Genomic DNA, 20,469 nt, shown 5'->3' with positions numbered 1-20,469 from the left:
TTTTTAATATGTTAATATACATTTATTATTTTTTATTATACTGGCCTTCCAGTCATGCCTAGCTAACATAACTTACATTGATGCAGTGCATACGCACTTTTATTACCACATTCAATAACATAAAACTGACCTTTAGTCTTTACAAAGTGACCATTTCTTTGTTATGCTATAAAGGACTAGTATATTATAATATATATAGTTACATTTCCATTATGTATATATAGATTACTACTACTTAGAAATAGGTTATGAAACTTATTTTTCTTACAATATCAAACAATAAATAAAGAAATAAAGCAAACAATTATCTCTTCTAGCTGTGACCTTTAAATGCAGTTGCTGCTGGACATGATTGTTAAACCTTTTAAAATTTTGTATGTGGAAGATATAAAAAAAGGTTTTTCAGGTTTTATATATATACAGTTGAATAACAAAAAAATCATAAATAACTATACTGATACCACATAATTCCACTATAATTTAGTAAACTTAGTAATAACTAAGCTGTGTTTAGGTTTAAAAAAATGTGAAACTTCAAGCAGATTAAAGACACAACCTACCTTCTTGAAATGTTGTAATATTCATTTTAAAACTTAAAGTTAATAATATTATAATTTCATTTATTAGCTGTGTTTTATGCTGATTTCTTCATATATATTGATAATAACGTAGTTGAATTACATTTTGAATGCAATTTAGAAAAAGTTGTGACATGCATTCTGAGCTATTCATAGTGAAAGGCTTAAAATGGAAAGAAACAAATCTCTAGATGAGGTGATAAGTCATGGGAAAAACAGACAAAATCAGTGTCCAATAAAGGGGATACTAATGAACAGCCATAACTAGGCATAAGAAATAAACAGGTACAGTAATGAACAGCCATAACTAGGCATACGAAATGAACAGGAATAGTAATGAACAGCCATAACTAGGCATAAGAAATAAACAGGAATAGTAATGAACAGCCATAACTAGGCATAAGAAATGAACAGGAATAGTAATGAACAGCCATAACTAGGCATACAAAATGAACTGGAATAGTAATGAACAGCCATAACTAGGCATAAGAAATAAACAGGAATAGTAATGAACAGCCATAACTAGGCATAAGAAATGAACAGGAATAGTAATGAACAGCTATAACTAGGCATAAGAAATGAACAGAAACAGTAATGAACAGCCATAACTAGGCATACAAAATGAACAGGAACAGTGATGAACAGCCATAACTAGGCATAAGAAATGAACAGGAACAGTAATGAACAGCCATAACTAGGCATACAAAATGAACAGGAATAGTGATGAACAGCCATAACTAGGCATACAAAATGAACAGGAATAGTGATGAACAGCCATAACTAGGCATAATAAATGAACAGAAATAGTGATGAACAGCCATAACTAGGCATACGAAATGAACAGGAATAGTGATGAACAGCCATAACTAGGCATAAGAAATAAAGAGGAACAGTAATGAACAGCCATAACTAGGCATAAGAAATAAAGAGGAACAGTAATGAACAGCCATAACTAGGCATACGAAATGAACAGGAATAGTGATGAACAGCCATAACTAGGCATACGAAATGAACAGGAATAGTGATGAACAGCCATAACTAGTAATAGGAAATGAACAGGAATAGTAATGAACAGCCATAACGAGGCATAATAAATGAACAGGAATAGTGATGAACAGCCATAACGAGGCATAAGAAATGAACAGGAATAGTGATGAACAGCCATAACTAGGCATAAGAAATGAACAGGAATAGTAATGAACAGCCATAACTAGGCATAAGAAATAAACAGGAATAGTAATGAACAGCCATAACTAGGCATACAAAATGAACAGGAATAGTAATGAACAGCCATAACTAGGCATACAAAATGAACAAGAATAGTAATGAACAGCCATAACTAGGCATACGAAATGAACAAGAATAGTAATGAACAGCTATAACTAGGCATATGAAATGAACTGGAATAGTAATGAACAGCCATAACTAGGCATAAGAAATAAACAGGAATAGTAATGAACAGCCATAACTAGGCATAAGAAATGAACAGGAATAGTAATGAACAGCTATAACTAGGCATAAGAAATGAACAGGAACAGTAATGAACAGCCATAACTAGGCATACAAAATGAACAGGAACAGTGATGAACAGCCATAACTAGGCATAAGAAATGAACAGGAACAGTAATGAACAGCCATAACTAGGCATACAAAATGAACAGGAATAGTGATGAACAGCCATAACTAGGCATACAAAATGAACAGGAATAGTGATGAACAGCCATAACTAGGCATACAAAATGAACAGGAATAGTAATGAACAGCCATAACGAGGCATAATAAATGAACAGGAATAGTGATGAACAGCCATAACTAGGCATACGAAATGAACAGGAATAGTGATGAACAGCCATAACTAGGCATAAGAAATAAAGAGGAACAGTAATGAACAGCCATAACTAGGCATACGAAATGAACAGGAATAGTGATGAACAGCCATAACTAGGCATACAAAATGAACAGGAATAGTGATGAACAGCCATAACTAGTAATAGGAAATGAACAGGAATAGTAATGAACAGCCATAACGAGGCATAATAAATGAACAGGAATAGTGATGAACAGCCATAACGAGGCATAAGAAATGAACAGGAATAGTGATGAACAGCCATAACTAGGCATAAGAAATGAACAGGAATAGTAATGAACAGCCATAACTAGGCATAAGAAATAAACAGGAATAGTAATGAACAGCCATAACTAAGCATACGAAATGAACAGGAATAGTAATGAACAGCCATAACTAGGCATAAGAAATAAACAGGAATAGTAATGAACAGCCATAACTAGGCATACGAAATGAACAGGAATAGTAATGAACAGCCATAACTAGGCATACAAAATGAACAGGAATAGTAATGAACAACCATAACTAGGCATAAGAAATAAACAGGAATAGTAATGAACAGCCATAACTAGGCATAAGAAATGAACAGGAATAGTAATGAACAGCCATAACTAGGCATACGAAATGAACAGGAATAGTAATGAACAGCCATAACTAGGCATACAAAATGAACAGGAATAGTAATGAACAGCCATAACTAGGCATAAGAAATAAACAGGAATAGTAATGAACAGCCATAACTAGGCATAAGAAATGAACAGGAATAGTAATGAACAGCTATAACTAGGCATAAGAAATGAACAGGAACAGTAATGAACAGCCATAACTAGGCATACGAAATGAACAGGAATAGTGATGAACAGCCATAACTAGGCATACGAAATGAACAGGAATAGTGATGAACAGCCATAACTAGGCATACGAAATGAACAGGAATAGTAATGAACAGCCATAACGAGACATAATAAATGAACAGGAATAGTGATGAACAGCCATAACGAGGCATAAGAAATGAACAGGAATAGTGATGAACAGCCATAACTAGGCATAAAAAATGAACAGGAATAGTGATGAACAGCCATAACTAGGCATACAAAATGAACAAGAATAGTAATGAACAGCCATAACTAGGCATACAAAATGAACAAGAATAGTAATGAACAGCCATAACTAGGCATACGAAATGAACAAGAATAGTAATGAACAGCTATAACTAGGCATATGAAATGAACAGGAATAGTAATGAACAGCCATAACGAGGCACAAGAAATGAACAGGAATAGTAATGAACAGCCACAACGAGGCATAAGAATGAACAGGAATAGAGTAGTAACACAGGAAATAGAGGAAAGGAAACAAGAGAGAAACAACTGATCATCCACCTCTCCATTAGTTAAGGAGCAAATCAACAGATTCTTATGACATAAAGGACAGGTGGGAACATGGCATGAATGTCCAGATGTAGATGACCATAACTGAGTTGATAGAGAAACCAGCTAAATAAAGAAAACAGTATCAGTTAATAAGTGAAACCAGCTAAAGGAAACAGTGTCATACAAAAGCAAAAGATGTTAAAACAGTGATCAGTAATTAGCTGAAACAGATGGAGTTATGACAGAAAAAAATAAGGCACTGAAAATAATTAGTGCCTCCCCAGTAGGAGAGGTAAGAAACAACCACAAAAGTACCAGTACTGAAAGTGGTGCCTCTCTGGTGGATTAGGTAAGGAACAACCATAGAAGTGCAAGAATAAATCATCATTAAACAACCAGATGACTTGCAAATTTTGGCAAGCCTGAAAACTACAGAAATCTCTTAAATGTAATAATAAGGGATTGTTTCTCTGGAGAGAGTGGAGGTATCAAAAACTTCCATTTCAACTGGAAAGGCAGGCTTCAGTGTAAAGGTCAAGTTGGTTGGAAGAGAATGGAGTGGAATACCTAGAGTCATGTTGGGATTTTTGAGCCAACAGGACAGATAGGGTTGGAAAGATTAATGGAAAAAATACAAGAAAAAAATATAGATTGTAAGATGTGATACAAATCCTCAAGAGCTCACTGAAGGGGATGCACCTATAGAGAGAAACCAGAGACACCAAAAGTATGGGAATAACATATGCAGAAAGAAAGAGATTGTGAAGAACCTGTAGTGTGAAGATGCAAGGTAGATGGCTGAGCGAAACCCATGTGTAAATCAAGAAATCACCCAGGAACATGGCAGTGAAGTAGGACAAACCCATGTGCAAATCAAGAAATCACTCAGGAACATGGCAGTGAAGTAGAACAAATCCATATGCAAATCAAGAAATCACCCAGGAACATGGCAGTGACATTGTACAAACGCATGTGCAAATCAATAAATCACCAAGGAACACGGCAGTGAAGTAGGACAAACCCATGTGCAAATCAAGAAATCATCCAGGAACAGGGCAGTGAAGTTGGACAAACCCATGTGCAAATCAAGAAATCACCCAGGAACATGGTAGTGACATTGGACAAACCCATGTGCAAATCAAGAAATCACTCAGGAACATGGCAGTGAAGCAGAACAAATCCATATGCAAATCAAGAAATCACCCAGGAACATGGCAGTGAAGTAGGACAAACCCATGTGCAAATCAAGAAATCACCAAGGAACATGGCAATGAAGTAGAACAAACCCATGTGCAAATCAAGAAATCACTCAGGAACATTGCAATAAAGTAGGAATCATGAGGAAAAATAGGAGGTGGGGTAAGGAAAAGCAGAAAGAGACCTGAAAGAAGAACCCATGCAACCTGAGGGTCATCAGTAAATGTAGGTGTAAAAGGGGGAAAACACAAATGATTCCAGAGCCAAGAACTGGCTCCAAGGAAGTGTGTGTGTGTTTCTTATAACAAAGCCATGTTGAGCTGGCTACTATGTCCACTGTGGGGAATCAAACCCCTGACTTTAGCATTATAAATTTGTATACTTCCCACTGTCTAAGTGGGGGATGCTCCAAAGAAGAGTCATAGCCAAAGGTCTTAACAACTGGCCAAGTGGAAAAGAAAACAGTGAGTTAAACCTACTGCTACAAGTTTTTTTTATGGTCAAAGATAAAAGACATATCATCACATTTGTATTTTAGGAACATACGTCAATAAGTTTCATATCAAATTGTAGATTATAATTCAAATTTTAGTATTATGCCAATGTTAACGTCTTTATTTAAAAGTATATAATGAAGAAAAATCCTAAATATCAATTTCTGTTTGTCACATGGCATGTTGAATACAGTTTTGGTTCAAATTCCATGTGTATTACGTCCAAATACAAAGTCTATATTTTTTTAATTACAAACTGAAACTAACAACATTGACCAGCTAGAGTGTAAAATAAAAACCTATTTTTTCAATTTGCTGGATATTGCTCATGTACTGAATCAAACACTGAGGCTCTGCCCACCTCTTTCCATTTTTGAAAATATTTGAAATCAAAAGCTCAAAATATCCCCTGGTGGTTTTCTCATTTTCTAGAAGATGGGAAGTTCCCTAGGCTATTCTTGAATCACAGAAGGATGCAGCAAGTGAGAATGTTGTTCAAAAAACAAATTTTTCATTACCCAAATACAGTTTAGTTAGTATGCCTGATAAATTACAGCAGAATTTTGCAAAATTGATTGAGTAATTTATAATATTTGGCTATTTCAAAATGAATATATAAAAATTAAAAAAAATAATTTGGTTTACATCCTTCACATGTGAAATTTGACAAGGCTTAGCAAATTACAGGAAGCAGGTACATGTATTGCAAGTACAACAAATCATTGTTTTCTATATTCCTTCATTTACTGTTCTGTTTTAATTACTGAACTTTAAAACTTATTTGTAAACAGTAATAATCTGTATACATAATGTATTATAACACAAGTTTGACTGTATGCTACAAAATACAAGTTCACAAGAACACAGCCAAGATGGGTCATTTTGTAAAGGCCAGTTTTATGTTATTGGATACTGTAACAAGAGTGTACCTGCACCGCATCATTGCAAGTACTGGTAAAAGGTCAATAACATAAAAATAATAAATATAAATAGATGTATAATGTTATGAGAATCAAGCTTTAAAAATTTACATTATAATAAATATAAATAGATGTATAACGTTATGAGAATCAAGCTTTAAAAATTTACATTATAATAAATATAAATAGATGTATAATGTTATGAGAATCAAGCTTTAAAATTTACATTATAATAAATATAAATAGATGTATAATGTTATGAGAATCAAGCTTTAAAATTTACATTATAATAAATATAAATAGATGTATAACGTTATAAGAATCAAGCTTTAAAATTTACATTATAATAAATATAAATAGATGTATAATGTTATGAGAATCAAGCTTTAAAATTTACATTATAATAAATATAAATAGATGTATAACGTTATGAGAATCAAGCTTTAAAAATTTACATTATAATAAATATAAATAGATGTATAATGTTATGAGAATCAAGCTTTCAAAATTTACATTATAATAAATATAAATAGATGTATAATGTTATGAGAATCAAGCTTTCAAAATTTACATTATAATAAATATAAATAGATGTATAATGTTATGAGAATCAAGCTTTAAAATTTACATTATAATAAATATAAATAGATGTATAATGTTATGAGAATCAAGCTTTAAAAATTTACATTATAATAAATATAAATAGATGTATAACGTTATGAGGATCAAGCTTTAAAAATTTACATTATAATAAATATAAATAGATGTATAACGTTATGAGAATCAAGCTTTAAAATTTACATTATAATAAATATAAATAGATGTATAACGTTATGAGAATCAAGCTTTAAAATTTACATTATAATAAATATAAATAGATGTATAATGTTATGAGAATCAAGCTTTAAAAATTTACATTATAATAAATATAAATAGATGTATAATGTTATGAGAATCAAGCTTTAAAATTTACATTATAATAAATATAAATAGATGTATAATGTTATGAGAATCAAGCTTTAAAATTTACATTATAATAAATATAAATAGATGTATAACGTTATGAGAATCAAGCTTTAAAATTTACATTATAATAAATATAAATAGATGTATAACGTTATGAGAATCAAGCTTTAAAAATTTACATTATAATAAATATAAATAGATGTATAACGTTATGAGAATCAAGCTTTAAAATTTACATTATAATAAATATAAATAGATGTATAATGTTATGAGAATCAAGCTTTAAAATTTACATTATAATAAATATAAATAGATGTATAATGTTATGAGAATCAAGCTTTAAAATTTACATTATAATAAATATAAATAGATGTATAACGTTATAAGAATCAAGCTTTAAAATTTACATTATAATAAATATAAATAGATGTATAATGTTATGAGAATCAAGCTTTAAAAATTTACATTATAATAAATATAAATAGATGTATAACGTTATGAGAATCAAGCTTTAAAATTTACATTATAATAAATATAAATAGATGTATAATGTTATGAGAATCAAGCTTTAAAATTTACATTATAATAAATATAAATAGATGTATAATGTTATGAGAATCAAGCTTTAAAAATTTACATTATAATAAATATAAATAGATGTATAACGTTATGAGAATCAAGCTTTAAAATTTACATTATAATAAATATAAATAGATGTATAACGTTATGAGAATCAAGCTTTAAAAATTTACATTATAATAAATATAAATAGATGTATAATGTTATGAGAATCAAGCTCTAAAATTTACATTATAATAAATATAAATAGATGTATAATGTTATGAGAATCAAGCTTTAAAAATTTACATTATAATAAATATAAATAGATGTATAACGTTATGAGAATCAAGCTTTAAAATTTACATTATAATAAATATAAATAGATGTATAACGTTATGAGAATAAAGCTTTAAAATTTACATTATAATAAATATAAATAGATGTATAATGTTATGAGAATCAAGCTTTAAAATTTACATTATAATAAATATAAATAGATGTATAATGTTATGAGAATCAAGCTTTAAAAATTTACATTATAATAAATATAAATAGATGTATAACGTTATGAGAATCAAGCTTTAAAATTTACATTATAATAAATATAAATAGATGTATAACGTTATGAGAATCAAGCTTTAAAATTTACATTATAATAAATATAAATAGATGTATAATGTTATGAGAATCAAGCTTTCAAAATTTACATTATAATAAATATAAATAGATGTATAATGTTATGAGAATCAAGCTTTAAAATTTACATTATAATAAATATAAATAGATGTATAATGTTATGAGAATCAAGCTTTAAAATTTACATTATAATAAATATAAATAGATGTATAATGTTATGAGAATCAAGCTTTAAAAATTTACATTATAATAAATATAAATAGATGTATAACGTTATGAGGATCAAGCTTTAAAATTTACATTATAATAAATATAAATAGATGTATAACGTTATGAGAATCAAGCTTTAAAATTTACATTATAATAAATATAAATAGATGTATAACGTTATGAGAATCAAGCTTTAAAATTTACATTATAATAAATATAAATAGATGTATAATGTTATGAGAATCAAGCTTTAAAATTTACATTATAATAAATATAAATAGATGTATAATGTTATGAGAATCAAGCTTTAAAATTTACATTATAATAAATATAAATAGATGTATAATGTTATGAGAATCAAGCTTTAAAATTTACATTATAATAAATATAAATAGATGTATAACGTTATGAGAATCAAGCTTTAAAATTTACATTATAATAAATATAAATAGATGTATAACGTTATGAGAATCAAGCTTTAAAATTTACATTATAATAAATATAAATAGATGTATAACGTTATGAGAATCAAGCTTTAAAATTTACATTATAATAAATATAAATAGATGTATAACGTTATGAGAATCAAGCTTTAAAATTTACATTATAATAAATATAAATAGATGTATAATGTTATGAGAATCAAGCTTTAAAAATTTACATTATAATAAATATAAATAGATGTATAATGTTATGAGAATCAAGCTTTAAAATTTACATTATAATAAATATAAATAGATGTATAACGTTATGAGAATCAAGCTTTAAAATTTACATTATAATAAATATAAATAGATGTATAACGTTATGAGAATCAAGCTTTAAAATTTACATTATAATAAATATAAATAGATGTATAATGTTATGAGAATCAAGCTTTAAAATTTACATTATAATAAATATAAATAGATGTATAACGTTATGAGAATCAAGCTTTAAAAATTTACATTATAATAAATATAAATAGATGTATAACGTTATGAGAATCAAGCTTTAAAATTTACATTATAATAAATATAAATAGATGTATAATGTTATGAGAATCAAGCTCTCAAAAATTTACATTATAATAAATATAAATAGATGTATAATGTTATGAGAATCAAGCTTTAAAAATTTACATTATAATAAATATAAATAGATGTATAATGTTATGAGAATCAAGCTTTAAAAATTTACATTATAATAAATATAAATAGATGTATAACGTTATGAGAATCAAGCTTTAAAAATTTACATTATAATAAATATAAATAGATGTATAATGTTATGAGAATCAAGCTTTCAAAATTTACATTATAATAAATATAAATAGATGTATAATGTTATGAGAATCAAGCTTTAAAAATTTACATTATAATAAATATAAATAGATGTATAACGTTATGAGAATCAAGCTTTAAAATTTACATTATAATAAATATAAATAGATGTATAACGTTATGAGAATCAAGCTTTAAAAATTTACATTATAATAAATATAAATAGATGTATAATGTTATGAGAATCAAGCTTTAAAAATTTACATTTTTATTGTCATGTTATAATTTGTAGTTATTCCATGAAGAAATAACAATTTATATTTCCTAATTTTCATGGTGATTAAAAGGTTGGTCAAACTGACCAAACACATACAGAGATACAATGGTGAAAATAACAAATAAATTAAACTTTTTTCTAAAACATGATGAGGTGGTGACGTATATTTTACATGTGAAATTTGATAATTTTTTGGTGCATAAAAGTTTGTTTTTTTTCTTATAACAATAATAATTACTTTGCCTGTTGGACAGTCAACATTCAAAAAGGAAAAAATGCATCAACAAACCATTAATTAAGAAATCCTAAAACTTAATAAAACATGATATTTTGTGTACAAAAGCCTTGTAATGTTTACTAATAATTTGTACACACTTATTAAATGTTATATAATTAAAACTTTAACAAGCACAAACTGTTTATGAGGTTGTTCCCTGAGGATGAGTCTATAATGAGAGAGTTAAAATAATAAGATGAGAAACAGGAGAGAGTGTAGCTCCATGAGAATCCTAAATTTAACAGATGCATCAGTGATCAATAGAAGGAAGACTGTTGACAAGAAACACCAGTTCAAAAACAAAAGAATTGGTGCAGTGAGAAAAACGGCTGGACTTGAGTTTGGGAGAGAAATGAAAGAGAATCATACAAACTGAGGAAATCCCAAAAATAGAGAAAGCAGGATAAACTAGAAACAATAGAGGAATGAATAGAGGCCATCAAGACAAACAAATAAAAATCATGTCATCATGAAAACAATAAAGGTCACAGTGATGAAGTGTGGAGACACGAAGAAGTATATAAAAATAAGACAATGAAGATGAGTGGGTTGTAAGGAAGAGAGGAGGATAAGTGTAAATGGGAAGAATAAAAGAGACCAGAATACAAAAATGAGTCACAAGGACAAGAAGGAAGATGATGACCTGTGGGGAGGTGGGACAGAAGAAAGCTCATAAAGTAAAGTAACCCAAGAGTCATTATGACTTATAAGCAAAATAGATAGAAAATCACAAATATGTGTTATAAACATAGAGAACAGTACCTGTTCCTCATGAGAGAGAAGTTCCAGAAACAAAAGCTGGCTAAAATAATCCCAAACATGATCATGCTCCACATAAGACAATTAAATAGAATGATGGTCTTGAACTGGAGAAGAGTAATACAGAAGGGAATCGAACATGTGATGGACAGCAGCATCAACAATGAAGAAGGCCTCAGCACATTGCAGTCCAGTAAAGTTCTCAAACTTATTAAATCTGCTCTGCCTAAAGATCCACTGAAAACAAATATGAGCATGTTGTTATACCATGGTTCATCACAGCCTTACAAGACTGTCGTAATTTCATATATTCAATACAATCCTAGTACCTGGCCATGGACTGATATCTGAAACTTGTCAGACATCCTTATTCTACACAATAAGGATAATAACATCAATTTCATGAATATAAAATGTGCTGTTGAAAGTACCTGAAGAGGAACGACTGAGTTACCAGACATTTGTTTTTTACTTTTTTTAAAGCTCTTATTTTTATTTGCAATCATTTATTAAAGTAGCAAAAAAAAATAAATGTGACAGCACGAGCAAATGAGGTTTCAATTGGGTTGACAGTCAATCAAAGAAATTCAAAAATCACACAACTAAGGACAAGCACTACTGATGACAGAATATGCTTGTGATCCTGTATTAATGTCCACAGGAATGATTTTCTTTGGAGGTTGTGTTACCCTTCTACAGGTGAATGGCTATAGCTTATGATGATTACATCATGGTCAGAACAATACAAGTAAATATATGTAGAGGTTTGGGATTTTGTTCAAGGCTCTGTACACATGTAAGAACTTCCACTGTATTCATACATGATGTAACTGCTCTTAGTGATGCACAGAGGTAACATCTCACAAGTGTAAACCTAAAGAGAAGTTGTACATGACTTGTAGCAACTCAAATATTTATAGTCTTTCAAGGATAGGTCATGTTGTTTTGGAACAATAACCTAATAAAACTCAAACCTTATCATAATTTAAGTTTTAGATTTTACCAGTTTGTTTGATGTGTGTCCATTCCATTCATCATCATTTGTCTCTGTTTTCTTCTTCTTTCTTTCTTGCTCTGCAAAAAAACAACTAATTATTAGAACAATCTAAGAAATGTACACTGCCCTAAAATTGTTAATTCTATAACTAGGGGTAGACATGCACAGCTCACTCAATAAATGTTAACATTTTCTTAAAATGTATTTCTGATAGGTATTTACCTCCTTTCATAAAGGCTTTCTTGACATACACGACTGTTTATTGGTGCAAATTGTAACTTGTCACAAACCTTAATACTCCCACTTAGCTCTGCATACTAATGTGCAAATGCTAATTCAGCAATCATCTACCAAAAGAGTGCAACACCACCCTATCACACACTCTCTAATCCTCCAGCTGTTAACCACTTTGATATTAGTAAGATCACATAAAACCATACTAGAAGTGGAAGGTGAGTATATATATATATAACTTCTGGTACAACATGTTACCTCCCCTCACAAAAAGCTAGAGTTCTACATTGAAGTGGAGAGCTGGTAAGAAGATGACTCCCTTTAAGGTGCACTCACAGAAAAACCATGGGGTGTGAAAGAAATTACAAACAATACACCACTTCTGAGTTAGGTATACTATTCATCATTTACACTTCTGAGTTAGGTATACTATTCATCATTTACACTTCTGAGATAGGTATACTATTCATCATTTACACTTCTGAGTTAGGTATACTATTCATCATTTACACTTCTGAGTTACATATACTATTCGTCATTTACACTTCTGAGTTAGGTATACTATTCATCATTTACACTTCTGTGTTAGGTATACTATTCATCATTTACACTTCTGAGTTACATATACTATTCATCATTTACACTTCTGAGTTAGGTATACTATTCATCATTTACACTTCTGAGTTAGGTATACTATTCATCATTTACACTTCTGTGTTAGGTATACTATTCATCATTTACACTTCTGAGTTACATATACTATTCGTCATTTACACTTCTGAGTTAGGTATACTATTCATCATTTACACTTCTGAGTTACATATACTATTCGTCATTTACACTTCTGTGTTAGGTATACTATTCATCATTTACACTTCTGAGTTACATATACTATTCGTCATTTACACTTCTGAGTTAGGTATACTATTCATCATTTACACTTCTGAGTTAGGTATACTATTCGTCATTTACACTTCTGAGTTAGGTATACTATTCATCATTTACACTTCTGTGTTAGGTATACTATTCGTCATTTACACTTCTGAGTTAGGTATACTATTCATCATTTACACTTCTGAGTTAGGTATACTATTCATCATTTACACTTCTGAGTTACATATACTATTCGTCATTTACACTTCTGAGTTAGGTATACTATTCATCATTTACACTTCTGAGTTAGGTATACTATTCATCATTTACACGCCTGAGTTAGATATACTATTCATCATTTACACTTCTGAGTTAGGTATACTATTCAACATTTACACGTCTGAGTTAGATATACTATTCATCATTTACACTTCTGAGTTAGATATACTATTCATCATTTACACTTCTGAGTTAGATATACTATTCATCATTTACACTTCTGAGTTAGGTATACTATTCATCATTTACACGTCTGAGTTAGATATACTATTCATCATTTACACTTCTGAGTTAGATATACTATTCATCATTTACACTTCTGAGTTAGATATACTATTCATCATTTACACTTCTGAGTTAGGTATACTATTCGTCATTTACACTTCTGAGTTACATATACTATTCGTCATTTACACTTCTGAGTTAGGTATACTATTCGTCATTTACACTTCTGAGTTAGGTATACTATTCATCATTTACACTTCTGAGTTAGGTATACTATTCATCATTTACACTTCTGAGTTAGGTATACTATTCGTCATTTACACTTCTGAGTTAGGTATACTATTCATCATTTACACTTCTGAGTTACATATACTATTCAGTCATTTACACTTCTGAGTTAGGTATACTATTCATCATTTACACTTCTGAGTTACATATACTATTCGTCATTTACACTTCTGAGTTAGGTATACTATTCATCATTTACAATTCTGAGTTAGGTATACTATTCATCATTTACACTTCTGAGTTAGGTATACTGTTCATCATTTACACTTCTGAGTTACATATTCTATTCGTCATTTACACTTCTGAGTTAGGTATACTATTCATCATTTACACGCCTGAGTTAGATATACTATTCATCATTTACACTTCTGAGTTAGGTATACTATTCATCATTTACAATTCTGAGTTAGGTATACTATTCATCATTTACACTTCTGAGTTAGGTATACTGTTCATCATTTACCCTTCTGAGTTAGGTATACTGTTCATCATTTACACTTCTGAGTTAGGTATACTATTCATCATTTACACTTCTGAGTTAGGTATACTATTCATCATTTACACTTCTGAGTTAGATATACTATTCATCATTTACACTTCTGAGTTAGGTATACTATTTATCATTTACACTTCTGAGTTAGATATACTATTCATCATTTACACGTCTGAGTTAGATATACTATTCATCATTTACACTTCTGAGTTAGATATACTATTCATCATTTACACTTCTGAGTTAGGTATACTATTCGTCATTTACACTTCTGAGTTAGGTATACTATTCGTCATTTACACTTCTGAGTTAGGTATACTATTCATCATTTACACTTCTGAGTTACATATACTATTAGTCATTTACACTTCTGTGTTAGGTATACTATTCATCATTTACACTTCTGAGTTAGATATACTATTCATCATTTACACTTCTGAGTTAGATATACTATTCATCATTTACACGTCTGAGTTAGGTATACTATTCATCATTTACAATTCTGAGTTAGATATACTATTCATCATTTACACTTCTGAGTTAGATATACTATTCATCATTTACACTTCTGAGTTAGGTATACTATTCATCATTTACACTTCTGAGTTAGATATACTATTCATCATTTACACTTCTGAGTTAGGTATACTATTCATCATTTACACTTCTGAGTTAGGTATACTATTCATCATTTACACTTCTGTGTTAGGTATACTATTCATCATTTACACTTCTGAGATAGGTATACTATTCATCATTTACACTTCTGAGTTAGGTATACTATTCGTCATTTACACTTCTGAGTTAGATATACTATTCATCATTTACACTTCTGAGTTAGGTATACTATTCATCATTTACACTTCTGAGTTAGATATACTATTCATCATTTACACTTCTGAGTTAGGTATACTATTCATCATTTACACTTCTGAGTTAGATATACTATTCATCATTTACACTTCTGAGTTAGGTATACTATTCGTCATTTACACTTCTGAGTTAGGTATACTATTCGTCATTTACACTTCTGAGTTAGGTATACTATTCATCATTTACACTTCTGAGTTACATATACTATTCGTCATTTACACTTCTGTGTTAGGTATACTATTCATCATTTACACTTCTGAGTTAGATATACTATTCATCATTTACACTTCTGAGTTAGATATACTATTCATCATTTACACGTCTGAGTTAGGTATACTATTCATCATTTACAATTCTGAGTTAGATATACTATTCATCATTTACACTTCTGAGTTAGATATACTATTCATCATTTACACTTCTGAGTTAGGTATACTATTCATCATTTACACTTCTGAGTTAGATATACTATTCATCATTTACACTTCTGAGTTAGGTATACTATTCATCATTTACACTTCTGTGTTAGGTATACTATTCATCATTTACACTTCTGAGATAGGTATACTATTCATCATTTACACTTCTGAGTTACATATACTATTCGTCATTTACACTTCTGAGTTAGGTATACTATTCATCATTTACACTTCTGAGTTAGGTATACTATTCATCATTTACACTTCTGAGTTAGGTATACTATTCATCATTTACACTTCTGAGTTAGATATACTATTCATCATTTACACTTCTGAGTTAGGTATACTATTCATCATTTACAATTCTGAGTTAGATATACTATTCATCATTTACACTTCTGAGTTAGGTATACTATTCATCATTTAGGACTGTATAACCAGAAAATATTAAATCATGAAGGGACTTTTATCAGAAAAAAGGAGAAAACACAAACTAAGAAAACAATAAATACTGCAAACCTTGATTGTGTAAAATGTTAAAATGGCTATTCTCATGCACCATTAAGAGCAGAAACTTAAAGAAAACATGGGGAAAAACATGGATGATCACATAGAGATATTAATCACAAAGGGAAACAGAGCAGAGAGGATAGGAAAACAGAACAATGGAATAATATGGATAACTGTCAACTAAAGCAAAGTCAGCAAACTGAAAAGGAACAGATAATGCCATAATAGCCCACAATAGGGAAACCGAAAGGAGGCCCTGTTAAAAAAAAAAACAATGCAAAAAGGATGGTATTTGATGAACGGCAGGATGGGAAGGAGTAAAAGAAAGGTACAACAGATCAAAAGTAATAAATGTACCACATACACAGGTAAATTGCCATGGAGAAAAAAATGAATAGAGTGGAAAGAGAAGGAAGCTAAACATGAAAACTGAGCCTTCAGGAAAGGACTGAACAACGACATGCATGAAGATGGAGTGTAAGATGACAAATGCTGGACTGTCAGAGATAATGGAAAGAAAAGGGGAGCAAAACCAGAAACTGGTGAAGCAGTGAAAATCATGTCAATTGAACAGCAGGACATTACATAGAGTGGTGTGAAGTATGACAAAGATACACAGAACAAGACAAATATGAAGATATACATATAGAAATTAACCTGACTAATCCCAGTTGAGAGCATTGATTGGGAGAGCAACGGTAATATCCTTCAGGTACAAACATCAGTTAAAGTCAGCCTGTAAGGGACGTGGAAGGGTAGAAGGAGTATCTTAAAAATCCTGAATTAGGCTCCATTGGTCTATCAAACCCCACTGACAATGATGCATGAGAGTGTGACCAAGAGGAATGAGGCAACCACCTTCTCAATGTGCAATTCCAGCTATAAGTGGATGGTGAGTATGTTTTGAAATTTAACATTTTCCTAGTGACTGGGATGATATTAGACCACAAAAAAAGTGATAATATTATCTTTATGAGGTGCTTATATAGAGCAATAAGATACAGGGTGCACTGTTGTAGGTGGAGAGTGTTTATATAGAGCAATAAGATACAGAGTGCACTGTTGTAGGTGGAGAGTGCTTATATAGAGCAATAAGATACAGGGTGCACTGTTGTAGGTGGAGAGTGTCACAAGACAGATACCATCAAGAGCAGTTACGTGTGGTATAAAACACTGAAGCAAGTGATAAAAAATCAGATCAATGCTTAAATCAGCAAAGTTGTAACCTTGGCTGTCAAGCAACAGCTATAACTGGCAGTGATGGTATGTTTCAAAATTTGTGGTTTAAAGCCATGTTGGGCCATGTCAATATCAACAGTTGCTGAAATAAACAGTGATCTAAGCACCATAAATGAGAGGTACACAGACCAATAAGATGATCCTGATGTGAACCCCATGAAAGAAGTAGAAGTACAGGTTGAAAACTCAGTTTTTAAACCAAATATGTAGTGTATCTAATATTTTATTTACACATGACTTTATTCCACCTGCAGATTGAGAGCATCTTAACATAAAACTTGTCACTACAAGATGTTGTCCCATCTAAACAACTTAAAAATAAAACAACCTCAAAGCCAGTCCTTAGTATTCATACATTCATCCACTACAACCCATTCCAAAAACAACCACCCTTTCAGAAAAATACAGTCTTATCTAAAGATAAATCCCACCCTAACAAATTTTAGTCCCATAGTCTCACCATTTTCATAATTAAATACAAAATTATTATGCACTAAAAATATCACATTCATTAATAACCATGCCTCAATCATATTTCACATGACTTCAGAGATATTAATCTGACTTTATATGGCTCAATCCTATATCACCTCCTACTGGCAACAACACACATCTTTTAAGCCTAATGTTTTATAAAATATCTCAACTTGCAGACAGAAGACAATGAAAAAGAAATTTATTACTTATCAGCACTGGATCTTATTGAACCAGCTTGTACATTTTATCCACTATTCAGCACCGAATCTTATTGAATCAACTTGTAAGTTTTATCCACTATTCAGCACTGAATCTTACTGAACCAGCCTGTAAGTTTTATCCACTCTTCAGCACTGAATCTTATTGAACCAGCTTGTAAGTTTTATCCACTATTCAGCCCTGAATCTTACTGAACCAGCTTGTAAGTTTTATCCACTATTCAGCACTGAATCTTATTGAACCAGCTTGTAAGTTTTATCCACTATTCCGCACTGAATCTTACTGAACCAGCCTGTAAGTTTTATCCACTATTCAGCACTGAATCTTACTGAACCAGCCTGTAAGTTTTATCCACTATTCAACACTGAATCTTATTGAACCAGCCTGTAAGTTTTATCCACTATTCAGCACTGAATCTTATTGAACCAGCTTGTAAGTTTTATCCACTATTCACACTGAATCTTACTGAACCAGCCTGTAAGTTTTATCCACTATTCAGCACTGAATCTTACTGAACCAGCCTGTAAGTTTTATCCACTATTCAGCACTGAATCTTACTGAACCAGCCTGTAAGTTTTATCCACTATTCAGCACTGAATCTTATTGAACCAGCTTGTAAATTTTATCCACTATTCAGTACTGAATCTTATTGAACCAGCTTGTAAGTTTTATCCACTATTCAGTACTGAATCTTATTGAACCAGCTTGTAAGTTTATACATAACTATATCTTATTAAACCAACTTGTAGTTTATTAGAAATATCTGATTGATTAAATATTTAAAACATCACAACTTATAATAACAAAAATGTTATTATTTATACCTTACTCATATAAACATTTATGACACTGTAACTTTTTATTATTATTATTTAAGTTTATTATTAAAGGAATCTTGTTACACAGTTTCACAGATTCAGTTGGACATCTTTATAAATCTTTACAAACACTCAATATCACAAAATTTCAATTTTTTTCTATTTTTAAATAAAGTGTTCTATTTATTGAATGTATAAGCTTCCTTAACAATGATGATTTTAGAACAAAATTACATCACACTACACACATGGTTCTAGTTTACATTTGACAGTTATAAACATTTAAAATTACATCACACTACACACATGGTTCTAGTTTACATTTGACAGTTATAAACATTTAAAATTACATCACACTACACACATGGTTCGAGTTTACATTTGACAGTTATAAACATTTAAGATTACATCACACTACACACATGGTTCTAGTTTACATTTGACAGTTATAAACATTTAAGATTACATCACACTATGCACATGGTTGTAATTTACATTTGAAATTGTTGTACGCATTAAGAATGAATTACTGAATTTTATGTGCTCAAAAATCATATTTTTACCATTTGTCACGTTGTTTCTCATGTGGTAATAGTAACTTTGTAAATGTGTATTTAACTCATTAATAAATCTGCTTCCATTATGAATGTGAGCATTATTTATTTCAATTTTAAAGTAGCAGTCAAGAATTTGTTATTTCATTATCTCTAATAATACTTCTATAATAAACTCACCATGTGAATTATCAGAATCTAGCTCACTGGAATAACCAAGTTGCTTGGAGAGGTCCTGAGTACTAGACTGGTCATTTAAACCCTCAGTTCTTCTTAACAATTAATAAAAACACAGTAAATAAAACTATTCAACACATCCAATCAGGAATCCTTTTATAAAAGTAACACATCTACTTAAACCATATAAAATATTAGACAAGTCATAGCGAAACTCCAATGATACCAATTGATAAATCAACACATTCTAATTATTGTAGTTTTCATGTTTCTTAAGCCTTATTTTGTGATAAAAAAACGACTGCCAGTCAGATTTTATTATACCATAAGCTCCATTCATCTACATTTCAATAGTTATCTATATAGTTAGCCTACTTTAAATCATATAAGTCATTATAATACTACGACATTAGACTTCATTGGTTTACATTTCAGTAG

The 20,469-nt window shown here is 30.1% G+C and overlaps 1 protein-coding gene across 1 annotated transcript in view; it reads right to left on the bottom strand.

The window, feature by feature from the left end:
- The window catches only part of LOC143242009 (uncharacterized), a 78,389-nt gene that overhangs the window by 43,609 nt on the left and 14,311 nt on the right, over positions 1-20,469 (bottom strand). The window contains exons 3-4 of the mRNA XM_076485351.1: positions 20,035-20,126; positions 12,360-12,430 (exon numbers count right to left, since the gene is read on the bottom strand). Of these exons, the coding sequence (XP_076341466.1) occupies positions 12,360-12,430; positions 20,035-20,126 (163 nt within the window). The remainder of the gene's footprint in view (positions 1-12,359; positions 12,431-20,034; positions 20,127-20,469) is intronic.

The sequence above is a fragment of the Tachypleus tridentatus genome, unplaced genomic scaffold (assembly GCF_004210375.1).
Source record: "Tachypleus tridentatus isolate NWPU-2018 unplaced genomic scaffold, ASM421037v1 Hic_cluster_1, whole genome shotgun sequence".
In the NCBI taxonomy this organism is placed as follows: Eukaryota; Metazoa; Arthropoda; class Merostomata; order Xiphosura; family Limulidae; genus Tachypleus; species Tachypleus tridentatus.
This window is presented reverse-complemented; position numbering and strand designations above follow the sequence as displayed.